At 37.8% G+C, this 17,884-nt stretch overlaps 1 protein-coding gene across 1 annotated transcript in view; it reads right to left on the minus strand.

The window, feature by feature from the left end:
• Window positions 1–299: 299 nt before the first annotated feature.
• LOC133315590 (uncharacterized) overlaps window positions 300–17,884 on the minus strand; it is a 38,397-nt gene continuing 20,812 nt past the window's right edge. Inside the window, exons 5-7 of the mRNA XM_061517244.1 lie at window positions 1,512–1,561; window positions 1,250–1,347; window positions 300–525 (exon numbers count right to left, since the gene is read on the minus strand). Of these exons, the coding sequence (XP_061373228.1) occupies window positions 421–525; window positions 1,250–1,347; window positions 1,512–1,561 (253 nt within the window). The 3' untranslated portion in view covers window positions 300–420. The remainder of the gene's footprint in view (window positions 526–1,249; window positions 1,348–1,511; window positions 1,562–17,884) is intronic.

Genomic DNA, 17,884 nt, shown 5'->3' on the forward strand with positions numbered 1-17,884 from the left:
AAAAATATAATTCACTAACATAGATAAGGATTATGACTTCCGAGGATTAGAAAAGAATTCATCTGATACCATGTTAACATTCTAATCCTGGAAATATACATCTCTTCATTCATTATTCTCCTCTTTAACTGAGGTATTTATACAAGTATCAATAATAGTACTAACTTAAAAATAGATAACAAATTCTATAAATCTAAACAACTAAACAAATCAATCCTATCCAATTTACAACAATATTTCAACAAACTAAATTCTATCAACAAATTAAATCCTATCTTCAACACAAATAATTTTCGGAATGAGTTTCCCCAGTGCCGCATACAGAAAGTTATTATCTGAATTTTTAACAAAACACTATCTTAGTGTATTGAACCAAAAATACAAGTTCAATAAAATATCAATAACCAAGATTACTACTCCTCATGCAGTTTTCTTCTCATGGTGTTTATAAAGTTTTCTACGCCGCTGCTTGAACAAATGCAGGTAAAGTTTGGACCAGAGGAATGGATAAACTACAAGTACAACCTGATTGAGAGAAATGGAGCATAAATTAAACAAGTAAATAATTCCCAGATGCAGATAAGTGATAGGAACCTGGCCACCTGTATAAACTAATCACAGAAACAACACCAGCAGAATAGAGAAAAATAACAAGAACTTATCTGTAACAGTACGAATTACAAGAACTGGAAGTGAATTGCAGAAAATAAAACAAGAAGAACGATAGTAGGACAACCCCTTTCTCCCCCCTCAGCCCTTGCTGAACATAATTCACCCAAATCTTGCCTAACTTCTCCCCAAAAGCGACTCCTAATTATATACACCAACTTTACACAGAATTTTCCTCCCAAAAGCTCCTTTCACACCAACTGTCTCACCTTCCACTTACGCCACAACCTCTCCCACTAAAGTTCCTCTATTGCTTATCTTATTTTTCTTAATATACACCCTTTTAACAACATTTGTATCAATAAGTTACAAATAGAAAAAACTGAACAAAAAGGCATTTATATACACTACAAACCAGTTTCCATGTGCTATACGAATCAGTTCCCAACCCTGAATATTGAGACAACTATTTCTAAGCATTTTTTGTCCTCATTTCTATTTTTTTCTTTTTCTTTTTCTTCTTGTAGAGAGTCTGATATTCAAAGACCCAATGTATAGAACCAAGAAAACCCATAAATAACTGATGCCAACTACCAGCTCCATTCAGTTCATAGGTTATAGGCTGCTTATAAAAACTCACCTTGAGGAAATCATAATAACTAAATTGAAGGCCTGAAAAGTAATGTGCGTAGAGATTCTTCTTCTTTATAATTGGAAGCACCTGGTACATAACCCACACTGCATTATATTGACTGGTCAGTTACACTAGTTTATAACAACAGTGATGACATTTGGTTAAGAAAGGAACGGGTGAATAGTCAATCGTAACAGTAATATCAATTTCAAATTCATACAGAAACAAAATTCAGAGATAGGAGGGAGATATAGATATATGAACTCACTTTCACCAGGACCCATTCCCAAAGGATACAGCACAATAAATGCAGTGTACCTAATTAAAAGATAAAGCATCAAGCATATACTTGAAAAGACCATTTTATGAATATAATAGAACTTATTAACCTCATATTCCTAAGAATTATTTAATTAAACTCAGTATTTATGAAGTCTATACAATGTTGTAAGTCTGAGGGTTAGTATTAAGCTCAAATTATAGGTGAACTTTGGAAGACAATTTTGGAATGGTGGGTGTACCGTTGGAATCTATAAGCCCACTATGTACCCTTTGAGGATAATGTTACTGTATGGATGATACCCCTAGCTGAGGTAATGACCAGGCTAGAGGGTATTTCTCCAAGTATAAGCAAGCAAATATCAAAGGTGGATAACAAGTATATGGCTTAAGATAAACGAGCATAATAACAGTACATAAAAGATAAGATTATGTCGTGCCCATGAGGGCTATTTATAAGGAAAATGGTGTGGGTTGGTGAGGTGGGGGTCAACCCTCCTTGGGATGTGCTCCCTTGATGGCAGTGTTAGGCGCGGTTGGCGCTACCACAATGGCAGCGCTGCACCCACTGCATCAGGCGATGTCAGCACTGAGCAAAGGGGCAGATTCCTTTTGCGGTGCTTATGGCGACTGCCTTTTGTGGTTAATGTCCCAAGGTGGGACATTTTGGTGCATCTCTTGGACGTGCTGCAGTCTTGGAGGTCGTGAGGGTCCACGTCAGCCCTAAGGGCTGACGCGGAACAAGGCTGAGGATTGGGCCTGAGCAGCTGGGCCGCTCCAGTGCTTGGGCCATCCGGAACAGGAGCCCCCCAGCTTGACAGCAACCGTAGGATGGTGCCAAGTTAAAGGCTTTGGGTGTTACCTTTAAGGCGATCACCTTGATTGATGTTGGACGAGTGACAGTTTGTCTTCAGCTCTTCCAAGGGTATTTTAGGTTTTCATTCTTCTGGAATGACTGGCCTTCTAATTGGGCGTCCTCCAAGAGTGATTACTACAAAGCCTCTTATCGTCGTGGGTTTCTTCGGCGACCTCTGCTGGCGGGTTTGAAATGCTCATTATGATGTATGGGCTTGGCATGTTATGCTGGATTACTGATCGGTTGTTTCCTGGGCTTTTGGTGCTGGCCAATTTGGCGAGGATATCTGCCCGGGTATTCTCAGCTCGCCTTATATGCTCCACTTTAACGGCTTCAAAGCTTTCAATCAATTCTTTGACCTTCTCTATGTACCTGCACATCAGTGGTCCTTTGGTTTGGTATTCACCTGAGATTTGAAAGGTCACTAGCTGGGAGTCAGTGAAGACTTTGAGACGTCTGACGCCTATTTCTTTTGCTTGGAGCAGGCCAACTATCATGGCCTCATATTCTGCTTGGTTGTTTGTGGCGTTGAAGTCAAACGACAAAGAATGTTCGAGTGCTACACCATCTGGGTTTTCAATTATCATTCCTGCACCCGATCCTTTGGCGTTGGATGAGCCATCGACATATAGTTTCCAGACTCCGGCTGAAGGCGTTTCTGTTGCATGATTCTCAAGGGGGGCTTTGCGTCATTTCTGCGAGGAAATCTGTCAAGGCTTGAGCCTTAATGGCTGTCCTCGGTTCATAGGCGATTTGGTATTCTAACAGTTCTATCGCCTAGGACATCATTCTTCCAGCCAAGTCTGGCTTATGTAAAACTTGACGGATTGGCTGATTTGTTCTGACAGTGATTGGATGGCAACAGAAATATGGCCTTAATCGTCTTGCAGCAAATATGAGTGTCAATGCCACCTTTTCAACTTGTTGGTACCGAAGCTCAGCTCCTTGCAAAACTTTGCTAATAAAATAGACGGGCCTTTGTCCTTCTTTTGACTCTTTGACTAGAGCCGCGCTGATAGCTTCGGTTCCAACAGCGAGGTACAAATACAATATCTTGTCGTGGTCTGGTTTGGTGAGTACTGGTGGGCATGAGAGAGCCCTTTTGAATTCTTGAAAGGCGCTCTCACATTTTTCTGACCACTGAAAGGCGGTCCCCTTCTTAAGCAAGCTAAAAAGGGGGAGAGATTTGTGTGCCGAGTTTGCCAGAAAACGGGTGAGGGCTACTAACCTTCCAGTCAGTTGTTGAACCTCCTTGATGGTTCGTGGGCTTCGCATTTCAATGATCGCCTTACACTTGTCTGGGCTGACCTCTATGCCTCGCTCCGTAAGCATGAAGCCTGGGAATTTTCTCGCGGGAACCCCAAAAGCGCACTTGCTGTGGTTGAGGCGCATGTTAAACTTTCTCAGTCTTCCGAAGACGCCCTGGAGATCTGCTAAATGCTGGTCTGGCGTTTTGGATTTGACGATCATGTCATCAATGTAAACTTCGATGCAATTGCCGATCAGATCTCTGAACACCTCGTTCATCATCCTTTGATACGTGGCGCCCGTGTTTTTCAATCCAAAGGGCATCATTGTATAACAATAGTTGGCGTTCTGAGTAATGAACGCTGTTTTGTCTTGATCTTCCTCCAGCAACGGAATTTGATTATATCCTGAATATGCGTCCATAAAAGACAACATTTGGAAACCTGAGGCGTTGTCAACCAACTGGTCGATGCTCGGGAAAGGATAGGCGTCCTTGGGACAGACTTTGTTGAGGTCAGTGTAGTCAACGCACATTCGCCACGCACCATTTGGTTTCTTCACTAACACTGGATTGGACAACCACGTTGTGTATTTGATTTCCCTTATGAATCCGGCGTCATGGAGCCTCTTGATTTCTTCATCGATGACTTTCTGGCGGTCGAAGCTAAATTTCCTTTTCTTTTGCGAAACTGGTTTTGCTTTAGGATCCACCGACAAACGGTGGTAGCATATGTTTGGGTCAATACCTGGCATATCCGAAGGTTTCCAGGCGAACAAATCTTTATTTGCTTTTAACAGCTGGATCAACTTGTCTTTGACCTTCGGGTCGATGGTCGCCCCGACTGTTGTCGTCTGGTGATCTGCCTCACCCAACACCACATGTTCTAGCGCTCCGTCAGGTGTGGGTCTGGCGTGCTCCACTCTAGGATCGTCCCTGGAGTCAAAATCTACCAAGAAGCACTAGTTGTGTTCTTTCCCCCTTCTGCCGGGATTTCCTTCCGCTGGGGATATCTCCTTCTGCTGGGGTGTCACTTCTTCTTTGAAGGTAACCTTTGTCATTGGCCGCAAAGAAATGTTGTAACAACTTCGGGCAACAATTTGATCTCCTCGCACAGTGGCTATGTTATTATCTCTGGCTATGAACTTCTTTGCCAGGTGGGAGTGTGAGACGCTCGCCTTAAAGGCTGCAAACATCCTCCTGCCTAGGATGGCATTGTAAGCGGATGGTGTATCCAGCACTAGGAATTGGATGTCTGCAGAACGTGACGTTGGCGGCGTTCCAAGAGAGAGACACAAGTTTATCACCCCCAAAGGCTTGGTGGTGGTAGCATTGAAACTTGAAAGTTCACCTGCGACAGGAGTTAAATCGTTAATTGTGAAACCTAATGCTTCGAAACATGGCAAGAACAAAATATCGGCTGAGCTGCCGTGGTCAACAAATACACGGTTGACGCCATAATTGGCGATTATCGCTTGGATGACAAGTAGGTCGTCATGCCCGGGGAGAACGTCCCCCAACTCGCTACTATCCCAAACTATGTTTGGCCTGGGTGGTCCAGGGTGCCCTTTATCCTTGCTGATCACCTTTCCTGCAACCGCCAGGCATTTTTTTAGATGCTTCTTCCTGGCATTAGATGTTTCGCCCTCGCCGCTTAATCCTCCAGAGATCATATTAATTACTCAGTGCTTGATGGCTGCGGAGTCTTCTTCTTCTTCAACGCGCCTTCCTCCTCGGCTCGGGTTTGCCTGTGTTCTGGTTCTTTGAGGTGAGTCTTCTCTGTGGCCTCGTTCTTGGCGGGACCGAGTGTTGGACTGATTGGTTTTCCTTCTTTCTGGCGACTTGCTATGGTCACGGTATCGCCCGCCTGATCTGGAGGAGCGAGTATTATCTCCTCTGCGTTTTTGCGTACCGCCTTTGATGAGTTCGTCAATCTCATCCTTGAGGCGCCTGCATTCCTCTGTGTTGTGGCCACTACTGCAATGAAACTTGCAGTATGGCGCGACCTCTTTGCTTGGCTGCTGGGACCGTTGGCTGCTTTTGGGATCCTCTTTGTAGTCTGTTTGTAAGACACTGTGTGACCGTCGTTCGGATGTGTCTCGCCCCGAAGGGCGGGTGGAACGTAAGGATGCTTGGTATCCTTTCCTACCTTCATCAACGTGGTTCCTTCCTTGTTGGTCGCCTTTTCTTGACTGTGGGAGTCACTAGCTCGACTCCCTTTGTATTCTTCAATTCTTATAAATTCTTGCGCCTTTTTCTTGACTTCCTCTAAGTCAGTAATTTCATGTCGTGTGAGCTCGTAAGCGAACTCTCCTTGTCGCAAGCCTGATAAGAGTATATGTACCTGTACTTTGGGGTCTAGGCCTTGTACTTGTAAAGCCTCTTTATCAAAACGATCTAGAAAGAACCGGAGGGTCTCGCCAGAATGTTGTCAGACCTTTTCAAGGGCGTGCACAGATTTGGGCACGGGGCGACTAGTTGCAAAATGGGCTTGAAACTTGCTTGCTAAATCGTCCCATGACGCAATGCTGCCTGTTGACAGGGTGGTGTACCAAGTAAGGGCTCTCCCTCCCAACAATGTTGGGAAAGTTCTGCACATGAGTAGATCCGTTTCGCCGTGGAGTGTCATTGCTGCTTCGAATTTCTGGATCCACTCAAATGGATCGGTATCGCCAACATATGTGGTGATGTTAGAGGGACCCTTGAAACCGAGTGGTATAGGAGTTAGCCTCAGGCTATCGGTCAAAGGCTAGTTACGCCCTGACGTGTGAGCAGGCGTTATTCTGATATGTTGTTCTTGATGTGGACGAGGCATTTGTGGGGCTTCAACGGAGTATGAGAGGGCTGGAGCTTGGTGAAAGCTTGTTGAACGCCATATGGTTGTTGGTTAGGATTCGGACAAGATGCTTGAGGTTGTGGAATGGCTGCATTATGGGGTTGCATGACGTAACCATGGAAAGGGAAACCAGCTTGGTGAGGTAGCTGAAAAGGAATAGCCATGTTATGCGTGTATGGCCTAGGAAGGTATGGGGCGACCATGGGTACCTGGCGGTCATTGTATACTGGCAGTGGTTGACTTTGGGCTGGTAACGGAGGACGGGTGAGATATGCAGGTCGTGGGACAGCTGTTGGAAATGGCATTCCAAAATGAACTCCGGGGGGTGGTGGCTGGTTTAGGACTACATTTTCGCCCTGCATCTCGCACATGGGTACTTGATGATGTTGCAGGGCGATCCTAGCATCATTCGTTGGCAACTGTGGGCCTATGGTTTGTAGTATAGGAGGTTGGACCTCTCCAGCGGCCTGCTCGGCTGGGGCTGACTGCATGGAAGGAGGGGAGCTTGGTTGTACTGTCTGTACGTGTCCTTCTGGCGTCATGGCCCTGGCGTGCTCCGCTCTCCTGGTGGTGACAACCATGTAGAGTTGCAAGAAGCTTCAGGCGGTTGTTTGGTAGTAAAAATGGAAATAATCTGTCAGATGGATCTTTGGTAAGAGAATGGGAATAGAAGTTTATAGTTTCCCACAGACGGCGCCAATGTACCGTTGGAATCTATAAGCCCACTATGTACCCTTTGAGGATAATGTTACTGTATGGATGGTACCCCTAGCTGAGGTAATGACCAGGCTAGAGGGTATTGCTCCAAGTATAAGCAAGCAAATATCAATGGTGGATAACAAGTATATGGCTTAAGATAAACGAGCATAATAATAGTACCTAAAAGATAAGATTCTGTCGTGCCCATGAAGGCTATTTATAAGGAAAATGGTGTGGGTTGGTGAGGTGGGGGTCAACCCTCCTTGGGATGTGCTCCCTTGATGGCAGTGTTAGGCGCAGTTGGCGTTGCCACAATGGCAGCGCTGCACCCGCTACATCAGGCGATGTCAGCACTGAGCAAAGGGGCAGATTTCTTTTGCGGTGCTTTTGGCGACTGCCTTTTGTGGTTAATGTCCCAAGGTGGGATATTTTGGTGCATCTCTTGGACGTGCTACAGTCTTGGAGGTCGTGAGGGTAGGGCTGACGCGGAACAAGGCTGAGGATTGCGCGCCTGAGCAGCTGGGCCGCTCCAGTGCTTGGGCCATCCGGAACCGTGGGTATTGAAAGAGAAAACGACGAGAAGAGAAAAGGTTTTGATTTCTGTATTAAGAGAATTATAAAGTTATAAAAATAATTAAGGAATCATTAGGTTTTATGATAGGCAATATAACTTTGTACGCTCAGAATTGACTTACGATATACACGAATAACTAATCGGAAAGGTTTCTTTCGCTGTTAGCTTTACATAGGGGTTCTATTAATCAGGTATCATAGGTAGTGTCTGTATACTAGCAACATTTATATTGATTCCCCCCTCTTACCCCATCTCTTCATGGCTTTACCTTACAAAATTAACGAAATTTGAAAAGCAAACTAGAAAAAATCCCTACTTTTTATGAATAAAAGAAATAGAACTATAATAATTGGGGTTGGAAATTAACCAGGTCTAGACTGTTGTCTAATAGCCAGAATTTCAGAGCGAATGGATTGAAAATGGGCAGCCCTTTCATGAATAAAGTCTTCCCTCCTCAAACTCTCTGTCAACGTGTAAGAAGATACAGAACACTCTAAGTTGGCAGGGAGGTCAAGGTAGACATGAGATCTGCAGATAGGGCAATTTGAATGAGACTGAAACCATGTGTCAATGCAGGAAACATGGAAGCCGTGGGTGCAGTTTGGAAGATGTTTTATTCATACCCCTTCTTCAAACTCTCCCAAGCAAATGGCACAGTCCACGTTTATTGGCTTATGATCTTCCTCATTTTTCTTAAACTGAGATATGGGAAGAATGTACCACAGATAACTCCAATCCAATGCTTTGAAGCTGTAGAGAATGATCATTGGGAATAGACTCATCTAGGAGTCGCCTTTGAACCTGGTTTCTAGTAGTGCTTGCTCGGTAAATTTCACATAAGAGACGCTTAAATATGCCATAGTAACTTATTATGAGGAAGAGAACGCATACTATAATAATTGAACAAACTTCTCGGGGTTTCCATTGCGAAGGTTCATCAGGCTTCGCAGAATCAGGAGACATTTTAACGAAAATGAAGTTAATATCAATAAAATATGTAGGGAAAACAATACAGGCACGCGGAGACAGAACGTTTAAACCTAAGCAGTATCAAAGTATCCATAGACGGTAATATTAAGGATTCTCCATTGCTTTCGCTGGCAAGCCTTGTGTTAAGATACTATCAAAGCTTAAAATTTTTGAGATTTTTAAGCTTTGGTATTAACATATAGGTATTCTCATTCAACTCTCTCCAATCACCATACCCGCAGAGTACGGCCACTGGAGCTAGCTCCTCGTTGCTGCAACGGGTGTATTGGACAGTTGTCACCAGAAAGGAGATGAGATTAATCCCTCAACTGTAGGCTTAGAGTGCAAAGATATCACCTCTGGCCTAAGAAGGATCGAATACATAATCCTATCCTTGCCGCAGCTGGGGTTAAAATTTTGAGATTTTGCAAAATTCTCAAAACAAAAATAAATAATAATTACTCTCAGTTTGACCCAAGTTGTTATTTTGATTATTATCTGTTGTCAAAAGTTTGCATCACAAAGAAGTAAATTATATTTATTAATATGAAAAGTTTAAAATTTTCCAAGACTTCCAAGTTCAGAGATGCCATTTGCACCATTATCTTAAACTAAAACCAAAAAGGCTAACTATCCCACATCAATCAAAACCAGAGGATGCCATTTACACCAATTCCTGTAACTCCATTTACAGAGGGGAAGAAAGGGACACGGGGAAGGAAATTTCATCAAAATCATTGAAGCCTTTGCCGTTTCCTTGAAGGGAATGGGATCCTGACACTAGAACTTGAACTCAGCTGCAATGTATTGTTCCATGAACCATGTGGCTGACCAGTAAAGTTGAACATGAAATCTGAAAATGATGAGAGAGAATTTGAAGAATGCAAAGATGGAAGCTTTGGTTCAATAAATGAATTTCCTGTATTTGTAAAGGAATTGGGCTCAATGCTAGTGGTATCACACTCTTTGATAGTTAAAGGTGGAAGCTTGATTCCTTGCAAAGGAGGGGGATTTTTCCACGTAGGAAGTGACTCTGAAAGGAGAACTGTCTGAAGTAATGGACCAGCATCCATCATAGCCTGAACGAGTTTACCCTTTTGAGGCAAGTCCCTTCCTTTGGAAAGAAAATCTACTAGTGCAGCTGCAGGATCAGACATTGGCTTTTCTGAAGGGACCATCAAAGCAGGATATGGTAAGCAATTAAAGTCTTGAACCAAATGCTGGTTGAGATAACCCATGTTATTGGAGTCAACTGCATTGATGTTTGAAAACTCTGGAGAAGAAACAGAATCAAAAAAGGAATCTAATGGTGGGGAACCATGTGAAAGACTATTAGATTCTGTGAAGCTTGAGTTTGCTTCAGTAGCAGGCAACATGAGAAGGCTTTCGTGTTGGGCTCCATCAAATACTTTTTGCAAGTGGTTTGGGCTCATTAGTTTCTGCAGCTGACATCTTGCTTCATCTCTCTCCTGGCAAGCCATCTTCAGCATATTGAATAGTTTCATGTCAACATTCTTCGCGGTTTCAAGTTCAAGTGTCACATCCATAAGCTTCTGCCTCAACTCATGTTCTCTCTGAAAAATCAAACAAGGAAATGTGAATGAGGTTTTGAAAAAAATTGTGCCTTTACTGAAGTTAAGGAACCAGTTCTAAATGTTGTCACTCATAAACTGAACTGATCATTGATTATAAGTGTATGTTAATTATGGGGTGAAATTTGAGCCGAATATTAAGCGGTCTTAACAAATGGTGGCAAATGAACAAAAGAGAAAGCGACAAGGTTTAATGCGAAGACACGAAGATTAATGTCATGCTTTATGCTTTCGGCCTTAAAAGGGAGATTTGACATAACAGGTGCATCAGTTTCAACAACTGTTTCAGACTTAGGAAGATTAACACAATCCCAAACAACTTGTAAGGAAAAATTAGACTGTCTGATCTAATTGAAAAATTTTCTTGATAAAATATACATTTGTTTTCAGAAAAGTAATGATGGGGTATTTGTAAATAACCAAAAAAATTATTACTGGTAAAGGAGACAATGATCAAACCAACGGAAAATTTTGAGGTATTCTTGTTACACCATTGACCCAGTGCAACGAGCCAATCAAAGCTAGAGAGAGAATGTGCTAATTGTATGCGAAAAAGAGGAAAAACAAAATTTAATCCATGTGTCATTGAGTGGAAGTCTCACGTACAATCGGTGCACTGAAAATGCACTACAAACCAACCTTTAAAAATTAGTATGATTAATAAATGATAATTGTCCAAAATTTAATATAAAGGAGTACAAATTAAGGAAAAACGGGTCAACGATGAAATTACAGAATCCGGTAATGGTACAAAAAATGACAATAGGCTCGGAAAATATCTTGACTCTACTCGTTATTGTATTATCTAAAGCAAATACTGTCACCAGTTTGATCCGTCCAACCACAAGACATCTCAAAAGAATCAAGAAATAGGAGAAATGAACTGATAAGAAGGTAATGAATCAGTTAGAGTCTTAAATAGACCAACTTAATAAACAAAAAAACAATATTAATCCTGAAACTATGTAGCAAATGAAAGAAGACATGAAAGCAAATGTCATCTAATGGAAAAGGGTCATTACAAGACAGAATTCTAATCAAGGATGAGGTAGGATCAGACTAAAGAGATGAACATATATGAATGAGAAGTGTGTATGCAATAACCCACCTCCTGGTAAATGAATACAGAATCCAGGTCTTCCATACTTTGCACCTTTTATTTGAAAGGAAAATGAAAGAGAAAATTGGATCAGGGAGAAGCAAATGTGTACAACCTGCTATTTATAGAGAAAATGGTTACGCTTAAGACTGAAGGGAAGGGACAATGGGATAGGAGGGAAGATTCGTAGAAAGTAAGGTTCTTATATAAATCCAGAGGACAAAGTCCCTATCAATGAAAATCAAGCAATGCAAAGGTCTTCCTTTGAGAATCAATTGTTGTTTTCATTCAAAAATGCAGGAAATCCTCCCACCCTTTCAGGAACTGTGTCACTTCTAATATTTATGTTTTTGTGGTCAACTATTTAACGTGGTTAAATTTGTATAATCCCTCTAATTAATTATCCAAATTTAAAGAGGAATATTTTCATTTAATTTACAACATTAAAATAAATTATGCCTAATCATTGACTCAGTTGGTCTACTCTCGCATTTTGATATAAATAACTCTTAAGCAATTACCCATACTTAAAGGAAAAATTTTATGTATCCGGAAAGAAAGAAAAAATCCAACTATTTGATATTAGGAAACATTAATATTGGTTCAAATTAGGGCATGCATCAAGGGAGGTTTGAGTTGTAAAAAGTATATTTAGGGATTAAAATTTAGGATGTGTTTTAAATTTGATTGACTAGTAAGTGTTTATTTTTATAAATTTGACTATAATTATTAGAAAAATAAATAAAAAAATATTTTCATCTCTTTTATAATATAAAATTAAATCATGTGGAGTCATTATCGTTTAATGACTCAGCTGGTTTACTTACTATGCACAATGACACCTCGCTAAAAAAAATATTCCAACTGTTTATAATTTGCATATGGAAGTCTCGGTAATTTTCACATTTTCAGATAAGTATAGGGGCGGATGTAGCCAAGTGGATCAAGGCAGTGGATTGTGAATCCACCACGCGCAAATTAGGGCATGCATCAAGGAAGATCCAAATTGTACAAAAACATATTTCGGGAATCAAATTTAGGTTTTGTTTTAAATATAATTAATTTCTTTTTTTTTTTCAAATTTTCCTTTTAATTACTAGAAAGCAGATCATTTAAAATAAATTTGCATCATAGATACATTGTTCCTAAAAAAGGAATGTACCAATCTTAAAAGAAAAAAAGAATGTAATTTTTTTTGTAACATTCATATTCCCCTTAGGATCCAAATATAAACCAAAGTCTTTAGACACCCCTTGTATCCAACTCAAACTCAGATCTAACTTGGGATGTGCATGTGTAGAAATGAATTGAATTTCTTGAAGAATTGAACTGAATTGGTTTAAACGGTTTGGTTCGAAATGAAAATGGTTCAGTTTGGTTGGAAATCGACTCGGGTCAAATCTATTCTTAATAGATAAAATATTAAAAAATTAAAAAAAGTAGAAAAAAAATAAAGAGATAAAACATTCGATTCAGTTTGAAACTGGTTCGTGGTTCGAAAATAGTTCGGTCTGATTCAGTTTTTGAACTGATTTTTAAAAATAGGTCCGGTTCTTGAATTAGTTCTTTAAAACCAATTCGGTTCATGAACTGATTTTCAAAACTCAATTATTTTAAGAGCAGTTCAGTTTTATTTTTTTATTTTTTTTAAAACTGTATAGCTTTGAACTGATCTCTTTATCGCGCGTACACAATATATTTTGGCAGTTTGCCCAAGCGTTGCATATCATTGGGCCCGTTTCTCAGATGATCAATCCATCTCCACTAGTAATCACCTTCTTTTGAACTATAGATGAAATCATTAATTCCTTGGATCGGACACAACTAATTTATCAAAAAATAAATAATAAAATTCTTTGTGTTTGAATTCTGCAAAAGCAAATGAACGTGGATGAGGTATTTGGTTGAACAGCCTTGTTATTTTTATTTATTTATTCCCGACAAGCCGTTTCGGCACACTACCATATTTTGTCGTTCCCATTTTTTTATTAGAATACAACGAAACACAAAAACTTTTTTGTTAATAATCTAAACGAAACAAAACTTACTTCATTCTTCTTTAATACATTAATTAAATTAAAATATGTTAGTGCTCCTGTCGTCGCAGTACTATAATCATCATTAGTATTTTAATGTGAGCATTTCTAGTTCTGAGTTTTGTTTCGAGTAGGAAACGTACAAATCCACATAGTTAGAATAAAGCTTGCTTAAGACAAAGCTATTTGAATTAATTAAAATTAAGTCATAATACGATGAATCTAGTCTAGCGTCTCAACACATGCATTTGTGTGTGATTATACGTGTAAGCAATCTTCCATGTTCGCTTTTGTCAGTTGTGCACCTCCGAAGGTTGACCCTTTTGCAAATGCAACTCTACTACATATAAAATTCATACGCGCTGTTACGGACGATCAATGCATTGTCCTCACGTAGAATCACTTTACTAGATTTAGAAGTAACAGTATATATGGTTGATGTAACTGATAATTTAGTTATAATCTAAAATTTTAAAACTTTTTTAATATAATAATTAATAGGGGTGGGATATTGCAACAACCAGTTAAGGTTACTATACCAATGTTAATACCAATCAATTTTACCGTTAGATCGATTATGTTGATCTAACGGTTATATTTATTTTAAATATGAGGAATCATAATTATACAAAGGTGAAAATAAATATAAAGTATTAAATATGACGAATCATAACCATACAAAAATGAAAAGAAATATAATCGTTGGTTCAACATAATCGATCTAACGATAAAATTGATTGGTAGTAACCCTAATTAGTTGTTACAATATCATACCCCTAATTAATAATAACATAATTACAATTTATACCAAATTTCTGCAAAAAAAAAATGTATGAAATTATAATAATAAAGATGCTATAAGATTAGAGTGAAAGTTTTAGGCTTGACAACGATATAAATTCTTCAGGTCTAGATAATTCCAAGTTACGAAGTTGAATTCATTTCATTTGCTATAAATTTAAATAAACTGATATACATATGGTTAATTACCACTTACCAAGCAATTGCATCGAATTTATCAGTTAAAAAACAAAAAAAGTAGCTTTCAATGGTGGAGCAAATTAGTCTGTGCCCCCGTTAATTTAATGAGGATTTGTGGCTAGATGTTTGTGAAAAAGCATACAAAGCGAGGGGCTATATAAAATCGGTGTGCAGCCACATAGGGGCATGCTTGTAATCGTAGTTATCTGAGGTAGAAGAATGCTCTAAGTATGTGGTGACCATTTGTTCTTTTACCACTTTTGCTTGTAACGGGTAACGACTCTATCTGCCAACCCAATCATGTAAAAGCGTAAACATTATTGTTTCTTAATTTGTTTTGATAAAATACCATGCCACCCAATATAATAATATAATCCTTTTTATGGCTTGATCCTATTTTTCACACTAATACTTTAATAAGATAATTAAATAATATTATCTTTTTTTCATTTTGACCATAATGCAATGTTGTCTTACTCTTATAGTAACAAAGAACCTATGATATTGTCTGTTTGTGTAAGCGCACATGGTGATTAGGGACAAGTCATGTGGGGATGCGGAGGTTGAGACACGTTTACGAAAGCCAAGTCGAGCAACGTCTCGCTAACTCGTTCAATTGCATGAACATCGATCAAAGTGTTATTTTTTGCAAATATTATGCGAATATTATTTTTTATCAGACTATCACATGACATAATTTGCTACGAAGGTAGCGAATTACATTTACCAATAATTTCGTGATACGTTATCACATTGCGTATCAAATTCGCTACTACTAATAGCGAATTACGTTCAGTCAAATTTTTTCTTTCTAAAATATGTAAATATGCTACGTGTCACAAAATCATTGACGAACGTAATTCGCTACCAATCGTAACGAATTATGTTACGTGACAGTCTAATAAAAAATATTATTCACGTGTTATTTGAATAAAAAATTTGCCCAAGAATGATATTTTGATCATTGTTCCTCGATTGCACACAATAACATGATCCTCGATCGTATGACCTCTTCGCACGACACTTCTTGTGTTCATCGTGTGGCAGGACACAAGCAAACTCATAAACACTATTCCAGTTCCTTAAATATGCAAGTGGGGCATTATTTTATTTTTTAAAAAAGTTTAATATTAATTTAATTTAACAATAAAAATAATGTTGAAATTATTTTGTATATAACTCCTAAAAACACAATTAACGAAGCTTAAGATTTAAAAACTAAACTAATATTAATATTTTCTAAAGAACTGAGTTTATATCACTTTTAATAATTAGGAGACTAGTATTAATTTTATAAAGGGATTTACAAGTTTCCTACGACAGCAAATTCAGTACATCATGCCACGGACACAGCAATTGTGAGACTCATTGTTTTTTTAATAAAAGAAAAAACAACTTCACACTAATCGATGGCTCAACTGAAAAAAAATTAAAAATCATGTAACATGATACTTGATAATCCATTTTTTAAACTACCGAATTGATGATATATATATATATATATATATATATATATATATATATATATATATATATATATATATATATGGAAAAATATAGTCTTACGTTGAAGAAGAGTGTTTCTATCTCCTACACATACATCAATTTTCGTGTTACTTTTTTTTATCTTTTTCATCTTTTTCTATAAATGGGTAGGTCTCACACATAATTATCTCTATAACATGAGAGCTCTCTCCTATTGTTTGAGATTAATAAAGTCCTATATATATATATATGAGTTAGTTTTTTCTGCAGTTACTGCAGATAAATTATCTGCAGTAAACCAATACGACGTCGTTTTGGGCCGAAAATCATGCTGTTTTTGTAATTTTAATTTATTTCAGGGTTATAATAGTCTTTATATTTATAATTTTTTAAGATTTTAATACCAAAACGACGTCGTTTTGGGAATAAATGCAGATAACTTATCAAGTTAATGCAGTTAATGCAGATAAGTTATCAAGTTAATGCAGTTAATGAATATATATATGGAAAAATGTTTCTGCAGTTAATGCAGATAAGTTATCTGCAGTAAGCCCAATACGATGTCGTTTTGGGACAGAAATTATGGAGTTTTTATAATTTTAATTTATTTCGAGATTATATTAGTCTTTATATTTATAACTTTTTAAGATTTCAATACCAAAACGACGTCGTTTTGAGAATAAATGCAGATAACTTATCTGCAGTAACTGCATAAATATTTTTCCCATATATATATATATATATATATATATATATATATATATATATATATATATATATTAAAACTCAACGCGTAATACGAATGCAACAAAAATAAAGAGGATAATGAAAAATGAGATGTTGCTGATTCAGCCAAAACTTACATCCAATTTCTAAGTAACTGTTTAAAAAAAATCACTTTAAGAGGTATTTTGGTAGAAAAGGAATTTTTATTTATCTGAAAAATAATTATTACCGAAATGTAATGAGAAATATATTTTTATTGAAATTAGTAAAAGGTATTTTGTATGATCAAATTTTTCCAGAGATTTTAGAATTAAATTTACTGAGTGTGTGTTTTATTGATTGTTAAATATTAGTGAAAAAGTGAGGTTATTTACGAAAATAACCCCACGAGGTCAGATCACCACAACTCATATTTTCAAACATCATACAATCACAAAGTTATTTTGATCATCTCACTTACATTTCGGACTAAAAAGTATTTCACATATCGGATGGACAAAAAGTTGATGTTGCCCTGAGTAGTTCTACAAAGAAAACCCTTTTATTCGAGAAACTTCCTCTTTCTTTTTTTTCTTTTTTTTGTAATATCTTCCTCTTTCTTTGATATCAAACTTGACATACAACTTTTCCTAAATTTACTTTCTCAAGTAACCAAAAAAAGGAGCGGATATTTTGACTACTAATTTTTTCTACTACTACTCCACTTCCTCTTAACAAACGCCCCGAGTCAAATTTTTGCGGACTCTGAGACAAACCTTCTTTTACCTTAACCCAAAGCAAATTGTACAATGATTCATTTCTTCCAAGTTCCAAGACCACTTCATAGAAATTTAGTTATGGCTTTTAAGTTGCCAAACACCATTTTTTTACTCCCCAAAATAGAACTTATTCAAACAAAAGTCTATCGCCACTCACAATTTCAATAAAAAAGGAATAGAATTAATTGAAGAAAATAGATATTATTTTCACTCACAATTAATACATAATATGTAGAGTCAGGATCATTTTACACTGATGTAAATTACACTTTTAATCTTATTTATTAATTTCACTTATATTTAAGAGTTCAAATTTTTTAGTAATGTGAGCCATGGAATAGAAGTGAATTAATGGTCAAAATTGAGTATGAGATTTTTAACTCTTACACTGATGTAAGAATATCCTGCCGCTAATATGTAACTTTGATCCTAATCCGTAAATTATTGGCAACGATATTTCGCTCACAATTAGAAGGTCTTATTATTTTATACAATTTAAAGTTGC

Source organism: Gastrolobium bilobum, unplaced genomic scaffold, assembly GCF_033153095.1.
Source record: "Gastrolobium bilobum isolate Gb01-03AN ecotype WA unplaced genomic scaffold, APGP_CSIRO_Gbil_v1 utg1559, whole genome shotgun sequence".
NCBI classification, from domain to species: domain Eukaryota; kingdom Viridiplantae; phylum Streptophyta; class Magnoliopsida; order Fabales; family Fabaceae; genus Gastrolobium; species Gastrolobium bilobum.